This window comes from Kogia breviceps, chromosome 17 (assembly GCF_026419965.1).
Source record: "Kogia breviceps isolate mKogBre1 chromosome 17, mKogBre1 haplotype 1, whole genome shotgun sequence".
In the NCBI taxonomy this organism is placed as follows: domain Eukaryota; kingdom Metazoa; phylum Chordata; class Mammalia; order Artiodactyla; family Physeteridae; genus Kogia; species Kogia breviceps.
This window is the reverse complement of record NC_081326.1, coordinates 18,004,432-18,024,224: the sequence shown is the minus strand read 5'-3', so window position 1 is coordinate 18,024,224 and position 19,793 is coordinate 18,004,432. Positions and strand designations below refer to the sequence as shown.

The 19,793-nt window shown below is 40.2% G+C and overlaps 1 protein-coding gene across 1 annotated transcript in view; it reads right to left on the bottom strand.

Moving 5' to 3' along the window:
- The window catches only part of CRISPLD1 (cysteine rich secretory protein LCCL domain containing 1), a 45,168-nt gene extending 26,366 nt beyond the window's left edge, over positions 1-18,802 (bottom strand). The window contains exons 1-2 of the mRNA XM_059042842.2: positions 18,076-18,802; positions 16,782-17,101 (exon numbers count right to left, since the gene is read on the bottom strand). Of these exons, the coding sequence (XP_058898825.1) occupies positions 16,782-17,039 (258 nt within the window). The 5' untranslated portion in view covers positions 17,040-17,101; positions 18,076-18,802. The remainder of the gene's footprint in view (positions 1-16,781; positions 17,102-18,075) is intronic.
- Positions 18,803-19,793: the final 991 nt, after the last annotated feature.

Genomic DNA, 19,793 nt, shown 5'->3' with positions numbered 1-19,793 from the left:
CTTTCTTTCCTCCCCTCCTTAGTTACTTAAACTTTATCCTTTCACCAAAGTCCTGTTCATAATCACTCTCCTCTTGGAAGTCATTCCAACCACTATACATACTCCATTTATCTCACCCTTCTCTGAACTTTCTTAAACATATAAGTTACCAATTACTGTATGTTCTCCTTGATCTGTTTCTACTACTTTCGGTCTTAATTCTCAAACTAGAATTTTAAATCAAAAACTGTCTCATACTTTTTCTGTGTTTTCCTAATGTCACCTAATATACTTGGCATATAATATGTTGCCAATATGTACTCATCAATTATCTCTAGCCTCAGCTGGCCTGTCCTGGGCAATAACTTGGATCAGAGATACAGGAACCTAAATTCCCTGCATCAAACATACATGTGTGATATAAACTTGGGTGAAAGGGTGTTCATGATGTACCTAGGCTAAACAAAAGGTGATTCTTGAAAAGTTGAACTCGGATTATTTTTGTAAAGGTCATATATAACTATCTTTGTATTGACTTTGTGATAAATTCAACACTATAATGCTTTCATTATTTTTGTTGTCATTTAGGAGAGAAGTAGCTAATCTTCAAGACTATATTCTGAATGTTTAAGGAGACCTCAAAGGAGACTTGAGAAAGTACAGTACCACCTATCAGTTATTTAAGTCTTCATCTACAAATATTGAGCCAATTTATAAAAATGAGGACCTATGTTTTAGTTTATTTATAGCTCATAAATTTAGATAGATATATGATTAATCTAAAAGTCAAGCCTAAAATATGCATGCTAGGAAAGATAAACTTTCATAATAAATCACTCTGCATGCATTAGTTCATACATTTAAATAGCAAAATGAAAGTAACAAGTTTTGCAAGTAAATAAAATATTAATTGTTTTTATTTATCATACTTGGGGATGTCTTTTTAATTTTCAAAAAGAAAAAAGAGATGGGTTAACGAATGAAAATTTCTTTTTGGAAAAATTAGTAAAAGATAAAGTTTATGGACAAATAGAAACCGAAACCTAAAATTTAACACCATTACTTCAACTTAAACCAAAGGCTAATATAAGAAACATTTAAACGCATATGTTTACATACTTTTAATGAAACTGCTATAGTAAGTTGCTCATTGTTCCTATATTGGGAATTCTGTGTTAAGTTTTCACTAATAATTCCTGCTTCAAGAACGATAAATTATAATGCTTCCAAACAGTCATCGAGAGCTATGTAAACCATATGGTCTCCTGTTTTCCTTGGCTGCTAGGAAACTCAAAGCTGGTTTAGTAACCATAGCATGCTCAGTCAGACGTTTAGGTGTTCCTTAGGAACTTGCCTATACATTTGTCTTCAACAACTAAACAATGACTAAGAAGATGATGTAAAAAAATACGGTTTACCAAAGTCTTTATTTGAAAATTTGAGAAAGAATATTGTGTTAAATATTCTTCATTATCTTCTCAGCCACTTGCTGCCATACTCTATGTTCCAAAAGGCTCAACTCTATATCCTGAGTTACTTCAGGCTCTCTTGGCTCCTGGGTTCTACTTGAATTTGGCCAGTAGAAGACATGGACAGGAAGTCAGAGGGTGAGAAGTGGATTTAAGTATGTATTACCCCCTCTTCAACCCCACTCATCCCCTGAGTACTCTGCCTCACAGTGATGGCGCCTGTGTCCTTTCATACAGCTCTACTACCAGGCTCTGGTCCTCACCAGGCTGTGGTACCACGATTCATGCCTGGGTGTCCCCCATCCTTGTGGTTCGCCTAAGCCCTGCCCACAACTCTGCATACAGAGCCTTCATTAATTTTTTCCTGTTAAATCCTTGTTATTGTGGCATTTGTTTTCCTAATGAGAAATAATATCTGAGAATACAAATATCTCATAGAATGTGTATTAGTAAGCTGCCTAACGTGTTACCTGATACCTAATATATCTTAATAAATGTTCTCTTATTCCTCTGTTCCTCTAAGAATCTGCTTCATTTGCTGTGATTCACATAGCCTTTTTATGGCACATTGTTAATATTCACGAGACTAAGGAAGAAATTTAAATCCCAAATTTTGAATGATTAGAAAAAGATAATCACTGCCACCTAAATTTCCGGTGAAAAAGTAAATTTCGTAGAATTCAAATTTAACACACTGTCAGTTATAAAACGAAGTTTAGAGTAAGTTATGCGTAGCTTTGCTTTGAATCTATTGACAATCAACTCTATAAGTCAGGACCTTTGTTCACATTAAATTTCCAGGATGATATTTCCACTGAAGCCTCCAAGTAAGTACTTGTGTAGTTTAGGTTTAGTTTAGTGTACACACACACACACACACACACACACAGAGGAATAGTTTAAAAAGTGTTAATAAAATCAAATTTTGGAAATCCTTTGTAATAACTGTATAACTTACAAAAGTCAAACTAATACCAAATTATGTCAAATAAAATGCTTCTTCATAGGTATGCAGAGAAGGAAAATGTATAGGGCTATGTTGCTCAAGTCTGTCATGAGTCGCACTTGATAGAGCAAGATTATTTTCATCTGTTCTCACAGATCATGACTGCCATGCCCTCTCCTTTCAATCAACTGTATACATATTCTCATATCAACATCTTCTCAGTTAAGGTTCTCATCATCCAATGCCCTCAACCACGGTCCCTACCACACGTTGACTATAACGTCTTCCAAACACTATTTGAAAATGTACCTCTTCTAAGAAGACTTTCCTGGTTACTGCTTTATCCTGAAATACTTTTATTTATATACAGTTCACAACATATTCATTTGTACTTCTTATCACACTCTGATTTACATTTTGAAAACAGTTCTCCAGCAAAAGCCATGGCATTCTGATCATTGTGTCTCCTGGAAGACTCTATCTCTACTTGCTGAAGAGTCTGGCCATCCCCACTTCATGAGACAGAGGTGTCCATAACCCAATATAACTCTGAAAAGTCACTAAAATCCAATGCTAATTTAGCCACTTGTCATACATATTAGAATGATTTTACCCTAACCAACAAGGTAAAGTACTTAAAAATAAAACATAAACACTTTGAAATGAATGCTTTTGCAACTTTCTAATAGTATTTTCTTGTCAAAACAAATCAAATCCTCTTTCATTCTGCCCATTTCAGAATCACTGTTGAAAATCCAATCCTCTTTTAATTTTTTCATTCATTCATTCCATTTTTTTCCCTTTCGACTAGCATAAACTGAGCTTAGAGCACGTTTCAGCCTCTCAGCTGGGGAAATGCAAAAATTACGAAAGCACAGTTCCTTCCCACAAAGAAAAGTCAGGCTAGAGAAAGAGACAAGGATGTAAATCACAGAGGCAAAGGCAGGTAGAAAACGCTGTGGAAGCCAGGGAACTGGGGTGAAGTGCACCTAACTCCCTACAGGAGGGTTTAGGCGAAAGCAGATTAGTCTTTAGAGGTGAGTCTTGAAGGAAGAGGAGAAATTCACTAGAGAGAAAACGAGATGCACATAAGTCATTCTAACATCTGCAAAAGCAACAGGGCTTGGCAAGATCCCTACAGCATAAAAAACCCCAAGGTATATGGAAGAGCGGTATAGATGTTCCTGGGAAATAGCACTGCTTTTTATTTGTTTAGATGTATTCACTATGTTCACGGCATTCAGCTAACAAAGCTCTTCTCTCAACCCTTTCTTTCTAGACAGGAGTTCTGATGCTCTTATTTCTATCTTCATTCAAAAGCCTCCCCTCACCACCCCCCACCCCGCTTTTTTTTTTTTGGGGGGGGGGGTGGTACATGGGCTCTCACTGCTGTGGTCTCTCCCTTTGCGAAGCACAGGCTCCGGACGCGCAGGCTCAGAGGCCATGGCTCACAGGCCTAGCTGCTCCGCGGCATGTGGGATCTTCCCGGACCGGGGCACGAACCCGTGTCCCCTGCATCCGCAGGCGGATTCTCAACCACTGCACCACCAGGGAAGCCCACCCCACTTTTTTTAATCTCTTTGGTTTCCTGCCTCTGGACAACATCTGATCTCACTGTAGCTTCTTTTGAGCATATCCGTCAATCTTTCAGTATTTCAGATTTGGATTTGCCATGTCTTGAGCAAACATAAGATATAGTTTTATATTTTATTCCCCTGTTTAGATGGTTACTTTGTACTGTTTGAGTTGCAACAATAACGCAAAGGGGAGAGTTATAAAGAGTAGCTCCCATGCTCATTTTGGGTCTTATCTAATAGCTCATTATCTGATCTAGCTGACTCTTCCCAACCCCACACTGCCACCCCCGTTCCTGCTCACTTTGGAATTCTACTTCCTTCTCACTCATATGGCCTTTAGAGTCTATCCTGTCACTGACTGCACTTCACTTTCCACCATCCTGCAGAACTGTGCCATCAACTACATTTGACATTTCATTTTCTACCCCTCCTCCAAGCAGATTTAAACATTGAGTCTTGGCGACTCTCACTGTTCAAGCTTCTTCATCTTTTTGGTTTCTAAGCACTTCATGAAAGGGAGTGAAAAGGAGTTTCTATTTTCCTGCACTAAGAGTTAGAGTTGCTACCTTATAAAAAGGAGAAGGTGAATGTGAGAGTTGAGATGAAAAAGAAAGAATCTGGATCCTAGAGTCAACTTTTAATGTCTTAATTTAGATCTCGCTTTCTCCAGAGCCTAAAGCTTTCTACTCAAAGTTCCATTCCCAGACAGCAGCTGCCTCATCACCTGGGAGCTTGTTAGGAATGCAGAATATTGGGGCCCACCCAGACCTACTGAATCAAAATCTGTATGTTAACAAGGTTCCAGGGAATTCATATGCACAGTAAAGTTTGAGTGACACTAGACTAAAGCACCCCTTATTTCTCTTCCCCAAATCATACCTAGCTGCTTTCCACGAAAAACACTTGCTACTCAATTTCCTGATGTTTGACTTCAAATTTTTCTTTGATTAAAAACAAAACATAAAGCATGTATAGACTATTAAATAGATTCTATCCATATTCATATATTGCCTTTAGGTTAATGAGTTTCTAATAGAGAAAATCTGTTGCCTTTTTCCCAATAAACTATATCAAAGCAGTTGACTTAATTGCACCTCATTGATTCTGTTAACTAGTTAAAAGAAAAAAAACAAGTAAGCTTCACTGGATCATAGTTCCAGGTTCTTATATTTGGTGAGTTTAATAACCCACTAATCCAAGTAACATATTTGGGTCATTCCCATAATTTAATTTTTAGAGTTCCCATACAACTATGTGTATTCAACCTCACTCTGCAGCTTGAACCTCAAACACATTATTTGGTCTATATCTGTATCTGTACTTGATCTGTATTATGTAATATCTGAATACCTAAAAAATCAACCGCCCTCCCCCCCACCCGGGCTAATATGCCTTTAATCTCTTTCACATCTCCAAGAGCTGCCTAGTCAAATGTCTTCAGAGGTCAAGCAAGTGACACCACATGATGTGGCTGGAAAGAGCGGGGTGACCTATGGCAAACCAGAGAAACCATTACTTTAAATCTTCCTGGTTTTTGGAAATACTTTACTACTACATACTCTAGTAACACATACTCTAGTAAACCTCTTCCCTATCTATTAGATTTTGTAACTTAAAGCATGGTGAACCAAATGAACTTAAAGTACTTCAAAACATCTCATACGTTTGACTCCACAGAGATCTTTAGATAGTAACTCCAAAATTACCATTTCATAATATCCTATCCTCACACCCCTCCATTCCTGCCTTCTCAATCTCAGCTGACGATCTTGCTCCATACTTCACTGGGAAAAACAGAAGCACCCACATGAAAATCCTTTTTCCATTAAACACACCAAACGATCTGCTTGTGTACCTACAACCTCAGCCTTTCCTGTCAAAATAAATGAACTGACTTTGGAGTTATATTTTCTCCCTTCCACGTCAAGTGCTTTCTCAACTTGTGCATTTCCATCAACTTACAAGCATGCTCTTTAAAGAACAAAAGCAAGAGCATTGCCATATACCCGTGTAGCGCTAGCTAGTTCCATTTCTCAGATCTTCACAGCAATGGTATCTTGAGGAGTTACTTAGTTCCTTCTCAACTGCCCCACCTTTCGTTCTCTTCTTCCCACTTCAGTAAGACTTCGGGTCATACTCCACCCTGAAATGACTCATATCAAAGTCACCAACAGCCTCCGTGTCCACAAAACCATTGTTGGCTTTTCTTCCTCTTACTCCACTCCTCAGCAGTATGGAAGCTGTTGAGCTCTCTTCTCCTGGCTTCTGGGACACCAGTGTAGCCTGTCTTTTCCCCCAACCTCACTGACCACTTGTTCTCAGCTTCCTTTGCTAGCTTCTCCTTTCGGCTCAACTCCATATGTTGCTGGGCCAGGGCTCAATTCAAGGCATTCAACCTCTGTCCATAAAAATCTTCTCCTCAGATGGTTTTGTTCAGTCAATTAAGATGGTCCCTAATAGCATCTACATGATTTCCACATTTCTATGTCAAGTCCCACCTCTCCACTGAATATTAAACTCAACTGAGGATGACATAGCATCGCAAAATAAGCTTGGCCAAAAAGAAATGCCTGATTTCATCGCCACCTTCTCCTTTCTGTTTCTCCTCCCGTCTCAACGAATGCTTCAACTATCCACAAACGTGCTTGAGTAAAAATCTAAGACCATTCCTCCTTATCCTTCACCCTTCACATTAAAGCTATCAAAAAACTGTCAGCGCTACCATCTAAACATACCCTGAAACTACCCACTTCTCTCCATCTTTACCACTATCACCCTCGTCTCAGTCACTATCATCTCTCACTCAGAATATACCAATGGCTTCCTAACTATCTCTCTGCTTTCAGCTGTGACCCTCCTGCAGCTCAGTCTCCATAACATAGAGTAATTTTATGAAACCATAAATATGACCGGGTAAATCCCTTGCCAAGAATTTTCCAATGGCTTTCCATTTCACTAGAAACAAAATCCAAATTTCTCTTCACCAATGACCCAAAAGGAATTCTGGCCCCTGCTTATATGTCTACTTCATTTTCTAACACTTTCCTCATTACTAAATAAAATTCAGCCACCCTAGCCTTCTTTGTGGTCCCTGAAGACTCCTACCTCATTCCTGACTTAAAGACCTTTTGCCCAGTATCCCTTCTGCTTAGATCTCTGTAGCTTTGTGTAGCTGACTCCTTCTTGTAATTCAGCTCTCAGCTCAAAGGCCACAAACTCAGAGACGTCTTCCGCAACTGTTTAACATGTTAGCTCCACCTTTATCATTCTCTATCATCTCACTTTGCTTATTTTCGTTAGCTTGTTGAACCTTTTATTAATTAATGTATGCTTCAGCATCAAAAAACAGTGGCTGGCACAAAAATGCTCAATCAGTAGTTGTTGAATTAAATGTTTTCTGAATCACAAATTTATCAATGAGAATAACAAATTGTTTTAATCAATTATAAATGCCTTTCTATAACTTCTTGAAATTATGAAGACAACAAATACTTAGAAAAATAAGGAAAGGGTTATTAAGCATACTTACTGTAATACCTTCACCAGACAAGTCATTACCACTTGAATTTTCACATTTTCTTCCAATGAACTAAATGTTTTATGTTATATATATATATATATGTATATATAAAAAATACATAATAACATATAAAATGAGCATAGATTTATGCTAGTTTCATAAACTTTAATTCAATTAGTAAAAATCATCAAAAATATGAGAATTCAAACTTTAAATCATGTACAATTACGTGGTTGTATAAATTCCTAAAAGAAGTATGTGAAAGAACAAAGCTGAACAATAGCAAAGAATGTTCTTGAACTAAATGTCACTCAGTTGTGATTATAAATGCTTATAAATGACCATGTTTGCTTTTAATGAAGGCATTCAGTAAAGGTAACTACAAAAACAAGCAAAGAAACTGCATTTTCCTACTGACCATAATGATAAGTTTGGGATATGTTCCCTAACTAAACTACCTCTTCTAAAACTAAGTTAAAACTTTTGGTTAGAAAAGAGTTAAGGCTGCAGAGCCCACCTGGCCCAGAGGAGATGGTTCATGTTTGATGAATGCGTGGGTGAACAAGCTTACTCATTTCTCCCATCCATTCTTCCTTGAACCATCCTAGGACCACTATGATGCCACCCAAACTGATTTTTGTTTTTTGTTTTTGCGGTACGCGGGCCTCTCACTGTTGCGGCCTCTCCCGCTGCAGAGCACAGGCTCCGGACACGCAGGCTCAGCGGCCATGGCTCACGGGCCCAGCCGCTCCGCGGCACGCGGGATCTTCCCAGACCGGGGCACGAGCCCGTGTCCCCTGCATCGGCAGGCGGACTCTCAACCACTGCGTCACCAGGGAAGCGCCCAAACTGTTTTATCAGACCTCCAGTGTGGCCTCCATACCTCAAAATTCAAGGGTCCTCACTTTACTTGGTCTTTATAAGCAACATTTAACAGAGTTGATAATCCTTTCTGCCTTGCTTCATTTGGCTTTCAGGACATCTTGCTTCCCTGGTTTTCTTCCTAGTCCTCAATTCCTTTTGCAGCCCCTCCTCCCCTTCCCTACGTCTACACTGTAAAGTATGTCGAGGGCTCACTTCTTGAACATTTCTTTTTTCTGTACTCATTCCCTTGATGATCTCATCTCTTCTACTGGCTTTAAATACCATCTAAATTCTGATGAATCCTAACTGTATGGTCCAGATTAGACTACATATATCCAATTGCATACATGACAAATTCACTTGGATATTTAAGGGAAATCTTGAATTTCATCTATCCAAAAGTGAGCTCCACCTTTCTCTACCCAAAGCTGGTCTATCCACATTCTTCCCTATCTTAAAAAAATGGTAACTCCAGTACTTCCAGTTCCTCAGGCAAAATCTGTATAGCCACACCCCACATCCAAAACCTGTCTGTTACCTCCAAGAAGGAATAAAATCCCAACAACATACTCCATGATGGTGCAACTAGTCCTTAATGAACAGGAACTGGGCCACTGTCCTGTTCTGCTAAAGTGCTCACCTTCTCTTGTTTTTAGGGGGAGTGGGAGAATAGACTGGAGGTGAGGGCAGACCACGTGGAGAAACAGCAAGCACCTTTATCCTGGGGAGCAAGGAGGCAGAGTTTGCCTCCGCCTCCTCTGATCTCTTGGAATTGGGTTGGCAAAATGGGTATCAGTAACCTGCCGATTTCTAGCATCTCTGTAACCACTCTGAAGTCAATACAAGTTGAAAGCTCCCCATCGATATTTAAACCAGAATGGAATCTGCCACCAGTTTTCAAAAACCACAGCCAGGGCTTGGGTGGGTTTAGACCTTGCACCAGATGCAGTAACTCCCAGCCTATTGGCTGCCTGGCTGGCCAAGTCGATTGCACTAGTCTTGCAACAAGGCTTCCTTGAATTTATCGAGATTGATGTCATGACTACAAAGGAGTTTCAGTGTGGATTCACACCATGCCATCTCGTCACCTTCAAGGCTACCATCCCACTCCTAACCACCATCAATTGCTGGAATGCTCATGGCAATAGCCTTGAATCCCTGCTCACACCGTTGCCCACCTCCCACCCCTTTAAAGTCTGTTCTCAACAAACCAAATCGATTCTGAGTAAGTATAAGTAAGATCGTGATACTCCTCTGTTCAAATGGCTCAAATGGCTTGTCACTCAGACTCAGAGTGAGTGAGTCTTTAAAATGACTACAACGATGTGTATCTCTTCTCCTCAGATAAAGCTCTGACCTCATTTTCTGCATTACTTCCACACTCACTCTGTGTCAGCCACATGGGCCCCCTTGCTGAGCTGGGATATGAAGATCTTTACACCTATTCCAGTAAAGGAAGAATGTTTGTTATGTTTACTGCGGGGTCGTAGACAGTGCCTGGCATTTGATAAATTCCTAATACCTGTTGAATGAAGGAATAAACAACAATAACAATTTCAAAATTTTGTGACACTTTTCTGGCTCTGGGTGTTCCACTCTCCTAACGGAACTGCTTGTCGTCTCTTGCCTTTCTAAGATCCTAGATTTGCTGCTTACATTTAATGAGGAATCTTAATCTCCCAGAACTCCAGGGTAGTAGAACTGAGCTACAGTGTCACTACTAAATTCAGTAGAACTGAGCTACAATGTCACTCTCTTCCTATAGGTACTTCCATCTACAGTGGAACTTCCAAAAAGGAAACTACATTAATTTAAAGTGTCAATGTCTTTTAAAAAACAAACAAACAAAAAAAACCACACAACTATGTATCAAATTAAGGTTGTGAAAACTTTTAAATTCAGTAGACGAATAAACTAAAACAAAACATAGCTTTATTGTATCTAAACAACATTAGTGGAGTAAACATTAGTGAAGTAAACTAAAAACACTTTAAGAAAATTAAATGTTATTTTAAATATAGAATAAACTTTTAAAACTCTAAATAAGAATAACATTCTTTGAAGCAAGAAAGATATTTCATGTACCTTTAAGTGCATGAAATTAAGTGCATCTCATTAAGAGATGCAAATATTTAACTTTTGAAAACTACCAGGCAAGTGCCAGCATACAGAGAGAAAAACCATTGTTTTAGGAATCAAGAGTTGCAATAAAATCTTACTGATAGTGAATTCCTGCCACTTTTAGCAAGATAAGAAATGTGTAGACACTGAGCTTTGGGTAAATAAGTTATGATGCCATCATTTCATTCTTTGCATTTATTCTGGATATATGTCATTGGTGGCAAATAATGTCAGAAAACGAGAAGTTATAAGAGTTGTTTTGTGAGAGCAACTCACAAGCCAAAAATCACTTTTTCAGGCTTGGATTCATGCTACAGTTAGTCAGAAATAGGGCAGAACTCAGACTAGCATCACCCTGTTCAGCAAACTAGGTTACCCCCTGTCCAGTTTCTGGAATTATCTGCTGTACTGAAGCACAGAAGCAAAATATCTTGATTTCCAGTGTTAAGCATGACCATATAAACAGTATATGTGACAACTGGAACTAAGCCATCGTTTGCATCAATATGTACCATGGACTGCAAGTACCACTGGCTATTTGGCTTGGAGCCTCTGGTTGCCCAGCAAAAGGATAAATATCCAGATATATTTTGTTCCACATTTGGAAAAATGCTGTGCAAAGTTTCTGCCCCTAGTCTCACCATATGAGAAGTGAGAGCAAGCAGACACAGCTATCAACCCTCCCAGCAGAGTATCTGTCAATGGGGGGATGGTGGTGGTGTGATAAACTGGGAGACTGGGATTGACATATATATACTAATATGCATAAAATAGATAACCAATAAGAACCTGCTGTATAAAAAGTAAATAAAATAAAATTTTAAAAAAACAGTTCTCTAAAAGACATGGAAATAGTTATAATAGTGGAAAATGGCTTATATAATTAGCATGATATAATGACACATGTCATTTTCAGGTAACGTGTCCTTATGTTGCGAAAATACATTCTAGACTTAGGTACGCTTTCTATCACAGTGAGCTATTTTGGATTTTAGCCAATCAATAAGTTTTAGAGGTTCTATTAAAAATTTGTTTGAAGGAGTAAATACTCACTAATTTAATTATTAAATTAAATTATTATTAATTTATTATTTAAATTCATTAAATTACTTTAAATTAAATGATTATTTAAATTCCAGAGCATTTGAGTATTATCTCAGCAGCTCTATATTACAGGACGATTTTTGTATAGCATGAATATTTTTAAAAATAGAAAAAAAAATCCTGACTTATTTATTCCTTCAACTCTGGTATTTCCGGTTTCCATGTCACTATCTCTGGGGTTGGTGATATCCTACCTTCCAGAACTTTTATTATTTTAATTCCCCTTTCTTACCTGTCTTTCATATTTACCTCATATAGAATCTTACCTTTTCTTCCATCCCTCCCTTTATTCAACACATATTTACTATCACTCAGCAATGTTCAGTCAACACATATTTACTGAGTACTTCTTTGCCATCAGGCACAGGGTTATATATATAAGTAGGGTACATCCTTACCCTTCTAGGAATTCAGTCTTGGAAAGGAAAATAGACACGTATATATCGAATTGCAACAAAATTTCAGGACTATAGATAGGCTTGAATAAAATCCTTTAGGAGCACAGAAGGAGTGGGGCAGGTGAATGAGTGCATCCGAGGAAGCTTTACAGAAAGACGGGGTCTGAGCGCAGTCTTGAATTTGTCAGGGGGAGACAGGATGCACAGGCATTCCGGGCACAGAAGAAAGTGAACTAGCAAAGAGGCACAGAGACATGAGGAACACCATCATCTCTAAGAACAGTGTATATTTTAAGTGTGAACACAGATTCAAAGATACGCGAGGGAGTTGAGGCTATGGGGCATATTGGGCTAGACCTTTTGCACATTATTCAAGGTGGGCTTTAGCTTGCGAGCAGCCAGAAGTTCACAGAAGCTTTGGGCAGCTGAGTGACCACCAGAGATGTGTCTGAGGGAAAAGACAGACTGAGTAACAGGGAGGAAGGCGGACTAAAGTAGAAATAAAGTAGGACTAGACGGTACAGTCCACTGCAGGGGAAGCTGCGGTACCCATCACAGGGGCGGTGGAGGAGGGGGAGACCACGAGCATCCATTAGGATGAAACAGAAGACACGGCTTCAAAAGACATTTCTGAGACAGAATCTGGAGAATCTGGCAAGTAACTGTGTATTCATGTGTGTGCGCGAATTTTACGTGGAAGTGGGTAGGGGCAATGAGAGCAAGGCAGGAGCTGAGGATGTGCCCAATTTTCTGCTTTTTGTTTGTTTGTCTTCTGTTTAGAGAGGACTGAGCCGATGTCCATGACATCCACGAAGAAAAGTAGGACCGTGGGCAAGGATGGAACAAAAGCAGCTCATTTGCTTTTTAGTAATCTTAAACTTGAAGTAAGTGGGGAGTCCAATTACATGGAGACGACCCAGTGGGCAGCAGGAAATAGGAAATCAATGCTCAAAGAGGACTGTTGGATGGAGTGTCAACTACAGAGCCATCAATATACATACGGATAGTATTTCAAGTCAAAGGAGTCGATAAGGTCCTGTAGGAAGGGAGAAGGCCGAAAGTAAAACCGTTGGGGCCAAAAGTAAAGTTTCAAGAGATGAACAGCAAACAAGAATATGCTGAAGGGGCTTCCCTGGTGGCGCAGTGGTTGGGAGTCCGCCTGCCGATGCAGGGGACGCGGGTTCGTGCCCCGGTCCGGGAAGATTCCCACGTGGCGCTGAGCGGCTGGGCCCGTGAGCCATGGCCGCTGAGCCTGCGCGTCCGGAGCCTGTGCTCCGCAACGGGAGAGGCTACAACAGTGAGAGGCCCGCGTAACGCAAAAAAAAAAAAAAAAAAAAAAAAAAAAAAGAATATGCTGAAGAAATAACCAGAAAAATAAAAGACCCAAGTGATGGGGTCAAAACCCATGGAAAGGAAAGGCTTGAAGAAAACTAAGACTATGCTCAACAGGATCAAATCTCTTACCTCATTGCAGCCTGTGGGTTTTATACTCCTACATCGATTTTACCGATGAGAGAAGCAATGCCCAGAATGATTGCTGACCGCCAGACTTCACATACCAGTAAAGCAGCAGAGACAACACGAGAACCTAGGTCCAGCGCCAAGTGTTGTTTCCTCAAAAATCCATTGCCTCTTCAGTAACAGCTTCATTTGATGACCTAAAAGCCCCCGTTTTTCAATGTATCCTAAGTTAAATGCTGGTAATGTCTCTCCTTAAGTTCACTGGTTTCTATAATTAACAACTCGTTTCTCTCCTTCCTGATTCTGCCACAGGGCTTTGCTGTCATCAACCTATTCTGCTTCTAGTTTCCTACAACCAGCCTGCCACTTACTCCATCCTAACTCAGCAACGGCCTCCACTCTTGGCCACAATTTGTGGTCCCGATCACCTTCCAGGAACAACATAAACCTCATCTTCCCCATTGATTAACTCTCTCGCTTAGGAATATTCCTAAATGATTCTCCACGATTCTGTGCTCCCTTGGCATTATTCATACACGTGAACAAAGAACTCTGTGTCCTTGCTCACTTGAAAATTTTCAACTATGTCTATTCTTTCTTCTCAATCAGCCTATAAGCTCTTCAAGGGAAGAGCTGGCCTTGCAGAAGCCATTTTTAACCCTATTAAATGAGCATTAGAGTATGGGTATCGTTGTGATGTTAATAAATGTGGATGTCACTTGGCTGCTGGAGTTCAAGCACAAAGAGTAGACTAAAATAAGCACCAAATGTAAATAAGGTAACTGGCTATGAAAATTTTTAACATAATATGACACACAGAGTGTAAGTGGCCAAAAGTGGTGGCACTTATCATAGGGCATTGCAGATTTTACAGGAAGTGTCTCTTTAGTTAGTTTTCAGTTTTGTTTTATCAAAATAAATACACTTTAAAGAACTATTTGAACAAATTTTGTTTTCACGGGTTGATCTACATCTGCACTTCCATTATTAATATGTAAGATATAAACCAACAGTATTTCAAATAAATAGTATTGTTCATTTAGACTGTCCCATAAATATGTTTTCTAGAAAATGTGTTCCAGTACTACCACTGGGAAATAAACTCCTCTGCAGCCCAGTTATTGGCCAGGACATAGTTCCAGTATCCTTAGATACTGTTAGAAGGACAACACAACATAAACCCTGGCTGGTTTCTGAATCTACATTTCAAGGACAGAAACTAAAAAGAAACTCATATAAACATCGTAGACCAGACATCATACAATAGGCAGTTGTTTTCTTTGGAAGTCAGACATGAAAACAAATCACAGAATGTTCTTTCATTATTCCCATATTACTTAAAACACACACAAATATTTTCAGATTTCTTTTTGTGGGTATTAACTCTCAAGTTCTTCCTTATTTTAAATAAAAAGCAACTGAATACCTATCCACATGGAATAAGCATACAGTGGCCTACTTGGAAAAGCTCCATAATTGGCCCTTTCTGTTTGAAAGCTCACAGATGAAGAAGTCATAGAATTTTGTACTCTGAACAAACACTTTAAAATACACAAAAATCAGAAATGTGAGACATTACAGATGTCATATCGTGCACAGAATTTTGAAAAGAGCGAACCATTTCCTCAGATATTCTATTTAAACAGTATAAGGAGACATAAAATTGGTTATATGTCTGAGTAACATTTACTGGGACCTTGTAACTGCAATACGCCTGATAATGAGCTAAACTTTACACAGGTCATCTCATTCCTCACACAATCCTTGCAACAACCCTCTGAGGTGAGTGTGTGTGCTAGACATGAAGAAACTGAAGTAGAGGGAAATTTATAAGCTTCCCCCAGTCTCCTAGCTAGTATCAGTGCCAGAATTTAAACCCTGATGGCCTGATGTTTAGACCCTGATTCTTAATCTCTGATGAGTTCTCTTGAGTGCTACCTACTTTCTTTAGGGTAAAGTATTTTTCTAGAAAAAGTTAAAATAATATAATGAAATATTTTGTAATGTGTAATGTTACCTTAGAATTTCCATGTTTCATGAAAGTTACCTAAATAGAGAATACCTACCAAAACTAATGTAAGTGCAAAAAAAAAAAAAGTAAAAACTAGAATGTATTAAAATTAACTGCACCCTGCAATGTGTCCAAAGGAGAAATGTTAGCACCACTGTTCCTTAAGTTTGCTGTCACCAATGATCATTATCAGCCTTTGCTAGTGCATTCCTAATTCGTGCAAGTACTATAGATTTTTGAAAATTTTTCTAAATATTTAGGGTATGAAGTATGCTAATATTAATGAGTTACATTCTTACAAGAGTAATAACTAATAGTCTTTACAAAGTAATTTTGTTTCCCCAAATTGCTAATTTACTCTCAGAGTGAATATAAGGTTATTAAGGATAAGTGACATATTTTTATTTAATCCTTCACCCAGGCTTATTTTCACACGTCAAACTTCACAAACAAATCCAGAAGAAAAAAAAAAAAAAGCCATTGCCGAAGTATTCCTTAACATAAAGCAATCACAGAAATGTACACTTTACAATATGTCATTTACATACTTCTAAGAAACAATGGCCCATTAGAAATGGTATAGTTTGCAAGGCAGAAATAGAGACACAGATGTAGAGAACAAACGTATGGACACCAAAGGGGAGGAAATCAGGGGGGGGGGGTGGTGGTGGTGGTGTGATGAACTGGGAGATTGGGATTGATATATATACACTAATATGTATAAAATGGATAATTAATAACAACCTGCTGTATAAAAAAATAATAAAATAAAATTGAAAAAAAATGTAGGGAAAAATGGTAATATGGGGGCATTTGACAGTTAATAAAAATACTATTTTCTAGAAAAAAAAAGAAATGACATATATCTATATCTATCTACCTGTCTATCCATATATGTATATCATCCATCTAAGCATCTTCAAATTATTGATCCTTGACTTTTTTCAGATCCACCATTCATAAGAAGATTCCATCGGTTAGGAATTAGGAAACAATTATTCAACTAAGTCACTTAAAAGCAAATACACCAACTATCAGCACTTTCAGGATAGGAATCTGTCTCCCAAGAGTAGAATTTAAAGTACTTAGTAGGAACATTAGACCTAAAGGTATTTTATTCTACTTTGAAATTCAAAGAGCTCTTAGAATGGAAGGAGCACTAATGAAAGAGTATGCAGAAGAAGATACTCTTGAAGAAAATCTTTTTTTTTTGAAATTTTATAGAGGACAAATAGTAAAAGATTAAGTACTAGCATGATGGAATTTAACCATGGAAGCTAAACGCATTATTAAACATTTCTATGTACCTACCATTTGAAAATTTTTCTTACCATATACTCCATATTAGAGGCTGCTGGATACACCTGACTTCGTAACTTATTATGAAGGTCCAGGATACTCTGCATGTCATCGTCCGTGATGGCCCTTTTCCCTCTTTGCTTTGCCATCCACCACTCACCATCCTCATCCATGTACTTTTCCAAAAGTTTGTCCAATAAAGTGGCATTAGGAGCCACCATGGCTGGAATTGCTCTGGCCATGAATAGCACTGCGGTAACTCCGAGCCACTCCCGCGCAGTACACCTCATAGTGAACGATCTCAGGATGTCCCCGGGAAAAGCTCCAAGAAAGGTTCTTCCACTCCGTCTGGCTACAAGGACATGCAGTGTAATTAGGGTGAAAATCCCGGCAGATATTAATTTTCTAATAACAAAAATAATCCAACGGTTACAAAGGGATGGAGCCAGTTTGATTTGTTTATATAATGCCAGCAAATGGACATGCACTTTTTGAAATAAATCTTCTCCCATCCATTTTTCCTCCAGAGGACTTTTCACAATTGTTTCCACAAAATAGATAGCAATATTTTCCAAGATAATGTGCATGACCCCAAAAATAAACGGCCAAAGTAACCGAGAGGAGCGAAAGCTTGAAAATAATGTCTGAATGACAAAGCTTTAAATGGCGAGATACTACATACAGCCTGCAAAGGGTATGATGTCCCTAGAATGTTTTATCAATCAGTCCAGAGGTTCACGATTCTCTCTCTGTTTTAAGGTATTATTTTATCTCAAGTGTCCCATCTCTGGTTCATAATGTCAACGAAATTATGAAATTGAGGGTGAATGCTGTAAAGAAGTACAAACTGTTATTCACACACATATCCATGGGTACTTCTAGAGGGACCCCTGAATGAATGCGAGTGAATAGTTACGGTCGCTGGAGGAAGTCTCTTCTTATACAGCCACAGGTCAAGAAGAAAATCATTATTTCCTAGAAAGTGTGTGCCTAACCTGTGGCCCGCACCCGATGAAGCCAACAGTACGCGGGCAGCTTCACAGCCTCCCCTCCCACCCTCCGCAGGCGCGCACTGTTCACTTAACCCAAACGAAAGGGAGCGACGGGAGGAGGTGAAACTCACAAACTCAGAAGAAGGAGCTCCCACAAATCTCCATCGTGGCTGCTTTCCCGAGCAGCCCACCCACCCTCTGTGACCGACCATTCTCTGCACGTTGATTTTTTTTTTTTTTTTTTTTTTTTTAAGTAGGGTTTAAGAAGCCAAAAGTAGATAGGAGAAGGCGGGAGCCTGACGACTCAGCGCTGCAGTTTTAGAAATGTCCTTACCTCTCCAGCGTGAAGTTCCCTACGAGGGCTGAGCCGAACGAGACGGCCGGCTTCCCGCAGCCAGCACGCACGACTGCACATAGACAGCCCGGTTCGGGCAGAACCCGGGCACGGCGCGTTCTCGGGCGACAGGGGCGCTGCCTGCAGGGGGACGTCGGCCCCGGCCTCCGCGGCTCCTCCCTGGACCTGGAAGGAGGAGCAGGCAAAAAGTGCTCCAAAGTTAAGGGCCTGAGGCTGGGGCGGAACGGCGGCTGCCCGGTTAGCTCGCCAGGGTGGGCGCCCGTGCTTCTCGGAGCCTTATCAGTCGGCGCGAGGGGCTGGGACCCGGGCCAGGCTTGGGCGGCGAAGGCTGGAGACGACCTCGCTCCCCCGCTCGGTGCAGCCGCCCCGCGCAGAGCCAGGCGCCGAGCGCTTCCGCCGCTTCCTCGAGCTCCCGGGCATTTATTGCGGTCCCAGCGCGCGCGCACGTGACGTGAGCTCCCCCTCCTCGCCCACCCCACCTCTGCCCGGCCCTGGACGGGGGCCCACGGCGGGAGTGACGAGAGGCCGCCCTGCTTCTCCCCACGCCCCTCACCCCCCGGCCCAGCGAAGCCGGAACACTTGGCCTTTGTGCGTGTGCATTGGGCTTCAGGGACCCGGGCGTGGAAGGTCTGGACCCTGTGGGAGGCGTATGCAAGGAGGTCCTCAAGTCCTCCCGCCCTTCCTGACTCGATGCTAAAATGGCTCTAACAACCCTTACAGAAAAGGAGCTGCCCCCCAGAGGGCCTGCGGAGAGGGTGCAGGTGGGGTTAACACGTTGGGTTTTGGAGACTTAGAAGGAGAACTGGGGCGGAAAGAGGGGACTGGGGAGAAGGTAGGCTGGAGAGCAGACGTCTTTTCCTTTTCTTTTCTCCAGGGCATCACTTCCCTTATCAAGACCCATTGTCTAGAATTGGGAAGTTGTTCTTTTTGGCTCCGTTAAAACCTTGATGATGATGACCAAACGGGGAAGAGGTTTCACAGAACGGTGGGTGATCTGTGACTCAGGATTACCTGACCGTTGAGAGCTCCACTTCTTGCATAAAATGCGTTGCATTTGGGTCCTCAGGTGACCACAGAACTTTTTTTTTCTTCTAATGGTGTAATCATTTATGGAGTTGATATGAAGGGTAGCCTCAGTTAATTCATCAGCGCTACCTTGACAGGAATTCAAAATCCAAACCTAGAACTGATAGTGAGCTGAGTCAGTTTCGCTGTTGTTCACGTTCTACTTGGAAGTAGGAAAATTACTAATTTTAAATTCACAAAGGCTCACCCTAATTAATGGGGTGCTCTTCTACAGGTATGTTTCTTATTAAGCATTTATTTAATTTACTTACCTTTGCTTCCCTTCTGTAGTGAGCCATGAACTCATTTTTTTTTTTTTTTTCCCTAAATGCTAGCGTCTATGGCCTATGGTCAAATAAAAGTAAAACATTCTGATAGTAATTCCCAAATCATCCCAAATTGCTACCTGTCTCTTTCCACACCACCCAATTACACTTTATCAGATCAAACAATTCAAATCTAAGCCCCTGGTGAACATGAGACCTTCCTTGGTCTCACAATATAGAAAAGAGACAAAAGGGAAACATGACCTATCAGAAGGGCACAGAAAGTGAAAAGTTTTGGTGCACATACCACTTTCATAGAAGGTGTAATTTTGCAATTTTGTAGCAGCTTAAGCACAAAAAAGACTT